This window comes from Ziziphus jujuba, chromosome 9 (genome assembly GCF_031755915.1).
Source record: "Ziziphus jujuba cultivar Dongzao chromosome 9, ASM3175591v1".
NCBI classification, from domain to species: Eukaryota; Viridiplantae; Streptophyta; class Magnoliopsida; order Rosales; family Rhamnaceae; genus Ziziphus; species Ziziphus jujuba.
In genome coordinates this window covers 27,355,465-27,365,712 of record NC_083387.1, presented here as the reverse complement: position 1 = coordinate 27,365,712, position 10,248 = coordinate 27,355,465, and the positions used below count along the sequence as shown (strand labels likewise).

At 33.6% G+C, this 10,248-nt stretch overlaps 2 protein-coding genes across 3 annotated transcripts; both read left to right on the top strand.

Moving 5' to 3' along the window:
• Positions 1-1,824: 1,824 nt before the first annotated feature.
• Positions 1,825-4,593, top strand: LOC107427780 (cytochrome b-c1 complex subunit 6-1, mitochondrial). 2 transcript variants are annotated; one of them, XM_016038166.4, is made up of 5 exons: positions 1,825-1,914; positions 2,560-2,627; positions 3,751-3,835; positions 4,178-4,267; positions 4,357-4,593. In XM_016038166.4, coding segments are annotated over exons 2-5 (210 nt in total). In that variant the 5' UTR covers positions 1,825-1,914; positions 2,560-2,625; the 3' UTR covers positions 4,390-4,593. The 2 variants fall into 2 exon arrangements, with proteins under 2 accessions (XP_015893652.1, XP_024932712.1); XM_025076944.3 differs by lacking the exon at positions 1,825-1,914 and adding an exon at positions 2,147-2,169.
• Positions 4,594-7,512: 2,919 nt separating this feature from the next.
• On the top strand, positions 7,513-9,438 carry LOC107427760 (L-type lectin-domain containing receptor kinase SIT2-like). The gene has a single exon (XM_025077538.3). It carries the CDS (start codon positions 7,513-7,515, stop codon positions 9,436-9,438), a length of 1,926 nt encoding a protein of 641 aa, XP_024933306.3.
• Positions 9,439-10,248: the final 810 nt, after the last annotated feature.

The window sequence follows — 10,248 nt, the reverse complement described above, 5'->3', positions numbered from 1 at the left end:
CATAATTAATGTTGGATTATCTTTGTGAGTTAGGATTGTCTGTTTTAAAATTTTTCCTAAGGTAGTTATTGATGATTGCTTAGGAAATTTATATTTTTCGTTAGAGTTCTGACAACTAGCCCTATTCAATGGTGTTCAAATCATCAATCATTTCATTTAATATACCATTTTATTTTGAAATTAAAATAATTTTATATTTATTAATTAGTTCATAAAAACAAAAAAGTAAATTAGATAGATAACAAAATATATATTAAATTAAATTATCATAAAAAATTACATGAATTCTAAGTGATCTATAAAGCATGTTAAGGCTTCTCAAGAGGATGAAAAAGAAAAAAATGGGATTAAATAGAGTTTTGGAATAGTTTGATATAATTAGCCAAATAGGATGTTTTTTCTTTACACCATGTTAACGTGCTTTAACTTTAGGTACATATGCTTCTTGGATGGAAGAGGGGTTGGATTTGCCTACTCAAGCTATTCAAGGTGATTTATGTTCTTTCTGGTCCTTATGAATGTAATTGTTTTTCCTAAAAGGAAAAAACAGGCACCTAGTTCTTCTTCCTCATTGTGATTTCTATGCCATTCCGAATTCCTTTTTTCTTTTTTCTTTTTTAATAAATAAAAGAAGAGGATATTCTTCAATATATAAAAATAGATATAAAAAAATTACTATATTACTAAATTGAAATTTTGCATACCAATTTTGTAATAATATTTTAATAGTTATAAGTTAATAAATACAGAAATAAACACAAAAAAAATTATCTCATATCCATTGGTATTTAAAATTGGATGAATTAAATTTAATAATAATATTAGTATTTTTTGCATGATAAACAAAAAAAATAGATTACTAATATTTGTATAGAAGCTCTATGTTTATTGTGTGGTCCTTGTTTTTGGCCTTGCCTTCATTCGCCTGTTTGATAATGAATTGTCCGACTTTAGATTCCATTCAAGATTATTCCAATAAGAAATTTGGTCGCAGCTTCGAGTCCGAACTGATTTGTTTTAACATTGAAAAACCTAAATTATAATGCTAAGGGACATTTTTTGTGTTTGTTCCTAGTTTAAGTGCAGCTTCGAGCAAGGGATTTTGGAAAAATGTTGATATGAATAGATTCTTAAGATTCTTCCTACCTGGGATGTTGAAGAAGTGGATGAATTTCATCCAATTCTCCACCTCAACCACAAGCTGATTACAAAATTTGATAGGTCACTTTAAAGCATGAATTGAAGGATCATAAAAATGTTAATGCATTAACTAGTGTTAGATTGTCTTTGTGAATTAGGATTGATTAATTGTTTTTGAAAATATTTCCAACATAGTCATTGATGATTGCTTAGGAAATTTATGTAGTCCGTTAGCGTTTTGACAACTAGCTTTTCTCCGTAGTTCAAATCATCAATCATTTGGTTTATCTTTTTAACATGTTATTTTATTACAAAGTTAAAAAGAGTTTTTATATCTAATTAATTTATCATACATATAAAATAAAAAAACGATGAGACAGATAAAAAAATAGCCATTAAAATAAATTATAAAAAAAAAATTACAGAAAAATTTGCAAGTGATATACCAGTAAAAGGCTTCTCAGAGAGCACGAAAAAGAAAAAAGATTTGCATTTTGAAGGGAAAAAAGTGAGATTAAATATCGTTTAGGAGTGGTTTGAGAAAATTAGTAGAAGGGGGCGTATTAAGCTGTTGTTTGAATGTATAGGAGGTTAACCTATACGAATGGATAAACGGGCCTAGGACAGCCCAATTGGAAGATGGAGGCTTGGAAAGGCCTTCTAGTAATTTCCAAGCAGGCCCAAAACACAAAGCTAGTGGTTTGGTTTGCTATATCATTCTTTACTGGTTCTTCCTCCGGTTTGTGATCTCTGCGCCACTCCGAATTCTAAGAGGTAAACCCAATAAATCCCTTTTCGTTTTCTCTAATCTCTTCCACTTGCAATCTTTTAGAATCATTTTGATCTTTCTTTTTATTTTTTATTTTTCCTGCTTTTAACTGATTGATTGGGTGTTTGAATTGAATCTGATTGTTGGAACCTGCAATTTTTTTTTTTTTTTAATATAAATTTTCGGGTTGATTTTCATGTTATGGAAAGCTGGATAACTACGGTTTGAGCTTTTGACAGAAGTCCGACCCAATGAGATTGGTGGGAAATTTTCGTTTCCATGTTGTTTACTTGGTGCACATGATTTACACTTAAAACCCTTTTAGTTTTCCTTTCGATTATGGATCAATTGGTTTTATACAAACCATTTGTGTGTTTTCCCCAATTCTTTTGACAGCAGAATCCTTAGTTTAGAAAGTTCATATCATAAAACTAACATTGAGTACATATAAACAAAAAACTGGGAGTTGGGATTTTGGTGTCTCTTTGGTTGTTATGTTGACAAGAACATTTCTTTTTCCCCCTTTTTTTTTTCTGTTTATTATTTATATGTAATGTGCTCAAGAGTTGTTTAGTTTTATTGTTTTTATGCATAAAAATGAAGAAGAAGCAAAAGGTCTTATGATTTACCGTGTGATTTCTGTTGTGCAGTAAGGTATCTGTCTGCCTCCTCATTGTTGAGCTGTTCGACTTGTCTTTGTTATTCGCTTATTTGCTATGTAAGTAAACGTCTCTATATTATGAACCTCTTGTTCCTTATCGTTTTCTTTACATTTGATTTAGCTTTTATCAAATCTTTAATGTTTGCAGTTAATGCCCAGAACGATACTATTTATTTTCTTCTTTGGTTCAGCACAATAAGATTTCAGATTTTCTTTCCTTTGTTTATGTTTAAATTTTTGTTGAATTGTCATTCTGTTATGAAGAATAGATATTGTTGATGTATGCATTTAATCTGGGGGGAACAAGTAATCTTAATTGGCTGAAAAGGGTTTGTTTAAAGATATCTAATGACTGTTGAATAGAAGATATGGTTTAATTGTAGAGCTATTTGAAGGCTAAACACTGTTGGAATTACTTGGGAGTTTTAGGATTTAACCGGCTAAAGGAACAGGAAAAGTTCCAGCTGCAAAGAGGTAGTAAAGGTAATATTTTGGGGATTTTTCCACTATGGAAAAAGCAGTACCGGTGAGCATGCAAAGCTAAGAGAGTTGGAGAGACAGGAAAGACACTTTAGATCGCCTTTTTATACTCAAGATTCCATTATCAAAATTTGGTTCATTTTGATTTTCAAGTTGTCAATGGTTAGTCAGATGATTATCCTCGAGTACCTCTCCCAGTTTGCAGTAGAGCCTAATTGCTTGCACTCACCTTGTGATTCTGTAAAAGTCACTTTGCAGTTAGGATCTATAATCTATTTATCTCTTTTCTATTGGAGAGACTTTTCACAGACCTCAGTTTGGGGGAGAGAAACGTTGACCTTGAACAACTTAGAGAAGTGACGAATTAATTAGTCCTATACCCACGGAATGTCCTGTTCTGCCTATGAGATACGTCATTTCAGCTACCAATACCAAGTCCTTAACAAAGTTTGCAATTGCAGAGGCCTCAACTTTTTGGTGAAGGTAGCAGTTTAGAGGGTAGGCTTGATATTTCATTGGATATCGGATCAATGTGAGAGGACTCAAACTCTCTTATCCATTATTATTTGGTTCTGTTGCTTGGGTTACGACTGTAAAGATAATTTTTTGTTATATTGTGTTTCATCTAATGCCTTTATTTATCCACTGATGCTTAATTATTTCTTGTTTTGTTTGCCGTTTTCTTCCCTGATAAATTTAGGGCGGACGAGGAGCCTGTTGATCAGAAGAAGCTGCTTGAAGAGTCTTGCAAGCCAAAATGTGTGAAACCATTACTTGAATATCAGGTATTTTTTGTCTAATTGAGTAACGTAATTTTGGTTGTGCTCGTAACTATTGTGTAAGTACATTGGTTTGCTTGGTTGTACTTTTACATGGGTATAAAGTTGGATATGTTAATGCTTGAGTTCGGATTATCTGGACATGATGCATCTGTCTTTATGTTGGAGGCCTTAATATCATCATCATACATAGTGAAATGACAAGTAAAATTCCTCTTAAGAGTCCAGAAACTCTTGTTTCTTTCCCTAGTTCATTGATCTGTGTTGAAGTCGTGGTTATCTGTCTTCGATTTATATTTTTAGTTGGGAATATATGTCTGAAGTTTGGAAATTTCTACTTTGATACAGGCATGTGTTAAAAGGATCCAAGGTGATGAATCAGGGCACAAGCACTGCACTGGACAATATTTTGATTACTGGTCTTGTGTTGACAAATGCGTATGTGTTATTCTGCAACTAAACTGGAATTTGTTTTATGTTGTCTTGTATGCTGTGCTAACTGCAAAGATAACTTTGCTGCAATGCAGGTTGCACCGAAGCTATTTAGCAAACTGAAATAGCCCGCGAGATAATTTTATTACAAGCATTTATGAATTGCTTTCAATTATCAAGTTCAAGTGACTGTTTCTCAATAGTTGATTTTGTACCTCTGGACTGCCAATGCCTGTGTGGCTTTCTTCAAGAAGACAGCATTTTTTTGTGAACCATGGAGCATCTAAGTTCTATAATCAATAAAATAGAATTCTCAACTTTAGTTTGACAAATGGAAATTGGATTTCTGGTCTAGTTTAAATTTTTGGTATTTGCAAGTGATAGTGCTGGTGGTATTGGATAAGAAATAAAGCTTTAATGTGATTATGATTTATTAGCAGCCAAAAGAATGGTATAATTTACTCCATGTTGTTTTCTCACATATTCTTGACTATGGTGAATAAAAACACTACAAAGACGTTTTTGTTTTTAAAGGATTTACCTCATATATCTCAATTTACTTGCTTTTTTTGACCAGTGATTGTGCAATATAATTTAGAACATATCGGCTAGGAGGGAAAAAAAATTTTGGAGTTTAAAAATCTAGCATGGGTTTCAGATCGTTTCCAAACTTTGTAAAGTCCCTTTTATTTATTATTTTATTTTTTATCCTAAACGCAAAAAAATTAAAACAAAATGTCTCAAAAAGACCGTATACTTTGTTAAAAATGGTATAAATCATGATTACATACTTAAAACAATTCTGAACTCTTCCATTTTTCTTTTATTACTTTTTTGCAATAAATAATAAACTCAATATAAACATATTATTTTATTCTTGAAATTCTTCCTTTTGATGAAGCAAGTCATTTAGTTCCTTTTACGTACTCTTGTGGATATCAATCTCTTTTCACTTTTACTTTAATGTCGTTGACGTTGTTTAAACAAGAAAAAACATGTATAAGTCATGAAATTGTCAACTCTTTTAAGTATTTCTTTCTACTAATATTTATGAAGACCTCAAGGAAATTAATGTAGACACAGTTGAGACGGGATTGAGTTTCATGAGTACTTTAACGAATACCTTACAGATAATATACTAGGTTTAACGGTTAGTTAACCAACATAAGGTCTTAGTTTAATCTGTAAATTTGAAATTGTAAGGTTAGTTTCTAGATCAGTACGAAATGTCTATGAGTTGGACAAGAAAGTTGCTCCATATAAGAAATTCAAGATTTATTTTTGTATGGGGAAGTTGTGACTTTTTTATTAGGCTTTCTCTGAGAGACCTAACTAAATTAGTTAGCATTTAGCTAGGGAACTTATATATACTTAATTCTGTCATTATTACTTAATTAACAAGTGATCATTTATAGCGCAATTGAGACTTGGTTATGTTTATGTTTATGTTTTTTTTTTTTTAAATTAAGCATAAAAGTGAGAACTTATTTTGTGATCTTCGACGAAATAGTTTTTTTTTTTTTTTTTTGTTGGTCAAAACAAAGTATAGGTTTGTGAGATAAAAAATTAGTAACTTTAAGATTGGTAGGATCGTTGGAGTTTTGGGCCAAACTTTGTTGTACTAATACACAAATAGAGAGAGAAAGAGAGAAAGAGAGAGAGAGAGAGAGAGAGAGAGAGAGAGAGAGAGAGAGAGATAAAACTGTAGCTAGGCAGCTGATATATGGTAAAAAGTCCCATGCAGCTTATGAATTCCAGCTGCAAAACGCAGAAACATTATTTGATATAGCTAGGCAGATAGTGGTATTATTTCTTCAATGGCTCTTGGAATTTACAAAAACCTTCAAGTTGGCTCTTAAAAATTGTTTCACTGGGATGGGGAGCTATTTGCACCCAAAAAGCAAGACAGTAATCACAACCTTTTGTTATTCTTTTCTAGTGGAATTATTGGGGAACTCTCTACATGCTTATTGCTGATCATATACTACGTGACACCGACCAATAGCATTGAGAGCCACTGTCAAGAAACTTGAATTATGTGCATATTCATATAGAGTTGTGAATTCCTTCAGCTTTGTTTTATATACAATATAAAATAACTTGCATCTCTCCTATGCATAAATAAGTGCCAAGTTGAGCTCACAGATCTAAGCAAAGAATTACTTTGTTCTTGACATCTAATTTCAGAGAATGACAATGAAATGTGAGTGGTGGACTTATTTATTTGGGTTATGGGGAAAGATGAACCAATGTTGTTGATAAGATCATTCCGTTAGTTTGGGTATGCCAAGACACACATACTAAAACAATCAATAAGCAAACACTTTTTGGATCATTTCAAGTTACAGAAATTCTCGTTTCGAAGTTACATGTATCGCTATAAAAAATCATGTCACCAATCACTAACAATTGTCAGAGCTTCCTAACAACAAAATGATACCACTTCATTTGTGATAAATTTAATTTAGTTTTGTTGATAGAAATTTATGGCCAAAAAGAAAAAAATATTATTCCTTTTTTCTTAGTGTATGTTGAAGTGTTGAAAATCTTAATATTTTCTCAGTAGATTCTATTATATTTGACAGTTCAAACCAGTTGGTGACTTCTTGAGTATGTCTTCAATTAGGGACTGTTAAAAAGTGACTAACACTATTCTCAATTTAGGTGATAATTAATGAACAGATATTAACATTTTAAGATGGATCTTGGAGACGATTTTGACAGTTGGATAGTTGCCATGGATCCAATTCGAAATACGTACGCATAGAAAGAATTGATAACATGTTCATAAGCGCTATATAAACTTTGGAGTCTTGGACTTTCATGGATTTTATGTATCCAAGGCCAATCATATCCAAGTGTGTGTTATCACATAATTATCTTTGGACCACCTTTTGTGTATTATCTTGTGCAAAAACTATGAGGTGCATATTCATTATAGATAGTAATTTTATTTAGAAGCTAGAAGAAAACATTAGAAAATTAAACTGTCCCTTAATTTGCAGTTCCCCAAGGTGGTTATTATGGCCAAATTCATGACTCAGCCATTCCCATCGTAGGACTCACACAAGCCACTTTGTTTTCCATTCATAGCAAGTTTTTCACTTCAAGTTCCAAGTTCATTATTGTTCCCATTTTCAAGGTCCATAAAAGTTTATTTCTAATTAGATAAATGCTTTTCAAGCCTTTCCATTCTGAGGCATATATGCGTACCATAGATTAAAAATAAATCCACCTTCACCAATCCATCAATGCAGAAAGCATCCGTCTTCTTCTTGTTCTTCTTCTTCCTCTTCAATTTCCTTGTAATAGACTTGGTTCATTCGGATGCAAATTTTGTGTTCAATGGATTCTCCCAAGCAAACTTGAGCTTGGAGGGAGACTCATTTGTAAAATCCAATGGAATGCTGGTTTTGACAAATGACTCATCTAAACTCCTAGGCCATGCATTCTACCCATTTCCTTTGCAGTTCAGGAATCACAGACTTTTCGACAACATCAAATCTGCATCTTCTGCTGTTGTGAGTAGCTTCAGCACTAACTTTGTATTCTCCATTGTTCCAAAGTATCCTGAACTTGGTGGCCATGGCCTTGCTTTCGTTCTCTTCTCCTCCAAGGATCCAGAAAACTGTCTTCCAAACCAGTACTTGGGGCTCCCGAATTTCACAATCATTACAGAAGTTCCAATTCGAATGCTTGCTGTCGAGTTTGACATTGTTCAAAATTTTGAATTCCAAGACATGAATGACAATCATGTGGGGATTGACATATCCAGCTTGATCTCCAACATATCCGAGCCAGCAGCCTATTTTAGTAGTAACTCGAGAAACGGTGAAAATGGCAACAAAAACATCTCCATCATTCTTAAGAATGGCGATCCAGTTCAAGCTTGGGTTGATTATGATAGCCAGGCGAAGGTCATGAATGTTTCTATATCTCCTATTGGCGTGTCCAAACCTTGTCAACCTTTGATATCATTCTCAACTGAGCTCTCACCGGTTCTGGATGAATTTATGTACATTGGTTTCTCTGCTTCAACGGGATTGCTCACTGCAGCCCACAATATCCATGGATGGAGCTTTAGAATTGGTGGGAAAGCACAGGACTTGAATCCAAAGGACCTCCCAACTCTCAATTCTAATGAGGTAGTTCACCAAAAAGGATTCAAAATAGGCATAACTTTAGCTAGAATAACTCTTGTCATCTTGGTAATATCTGGTGCTATTCATGTCCTATGCAGAATCAGAAATGAAGACGAAATATTAGAAGATTGGGAAGTTGAATATGGAACTCGGAGATTCAAATACTCTGAGCTTTACAATGCCACTAGGGGGTTTGGAGACAGGAACCTTATTGGTTCTGGAGGATTTGGGAGGGTCTACAGAGGGGTAATCCCAAGCACAGGTCTAGAAGTTGCAGTGAAGAGAATTGCACATGATTCTCGACAAGGGATGAAAGAATTCGTAGCAGAAATCACAAGCATGGGGAGACTCAGGCATCGAAATCTTGTCCAGTTACATGGCTGGTGTCGAAAATTAAACGAGCTCCTTCTGGTTTATGATTACATCCCAAATGGTAGCCTTGACAAGCTTCTCTTTGAAAATGGCATGCCAAATAAGAAACTGACTTGGAATCAACGATACAAGATCATTATTGATGTTGCACAAGCATTGTCGTACCTCCATGAAGAATGCGATCAAAGAGTTATACACAGAGATGTGAAACCAAGCAATGTTCTTATAGATGCTGATCTAAGTGCAAAACTAGGAGATTTTGGCCTAGCAAGGATTTATGAACATGGACTCCGTCCAGAAACAACCCACATTGTAGGAACTCTAGGATACTTAGCCCCAGAACTAACCAGGACAGGGAAAGCCACAACTAGCACAGATGTTTATGGATATGGGATTTTACTCCTTGAAGTTGCCTGTGGAAGGAAACCAATAGAGCCACAGAAAAATGCAGAAGAATTGCTTTTGGTTGATTGGGTTAGAGAACAGCAATCCAAAGGAGAAATCGTTAGAGCTGTGGATCCCACATTGGATGGATATGATGAAGAGGAAGTGGGTTTAGTGCTCAAACTTGGGTTGCTTTGCTCTCATCCTCATCCTGAGTACAGACCCACCATGAGAAGGGTTGTGCAGTTTCTGATGAGAGATGCTAGCCTTCCTGCATAGCCAAATGATGTTCATGTGGAATTTCCAAGGATGGTGATGATGGAATATTCAGATAGTCTGCCGGAAGATTCTGATCCTTTCTATAGCAGAATGATTTCTTCCAAGAGTAGTAGCTTCACAAATTTCGATAAGAAAGTTTCTGCAAGTCAGGGTACTAGGATTACATTTTAGATTTTATCATGTGTAAAAGAAAATAGAAATGACTTTTGTTTTCTAGCCATTTCGTGCATCTGAGATGGTTTGTGAGAGTGATATTTCTAAAACAAATGGCATTTTGTTAATAAATGAATAATACAGAACCGATATTAGGCCATCTTTCTTCAAAAGTATGGTTAACATGATTAAACTAATAGCACTCATAACATACTTAAACAAAGTTTAGAACAAATTGGTCAAGTAAAACCACTTTCTTCATCAAAACCTTAATTGATGTCTGACATAATTAAACAAAGCTTACTGTTTTTATAATTCATCAATTGTTCCTTCAACTTTAATAAGACTGTATAATTTCATCAATTCTAACTGATTCTAATTGATATGCGAAAGTCGGTATAAGCATTTTTTAATAATGGATTCATATATATATATATATATACATATATATATTTTTTTTGTAATGAAAATTATATTTTCATGATTGTGATAAACCGTAGCAGAACTCTTGTTATAATAAAAATCTTACCAGACAGTTGAACTCTCGTTTAGGAGGATGTCAAGAATGGATGATACAAGATATCTTCGTTTGATCTCAGACTGAGAGATTCGAATTCGGAACTTTTGCATGGGAAAATAGTAATTTTTGCCAATAGG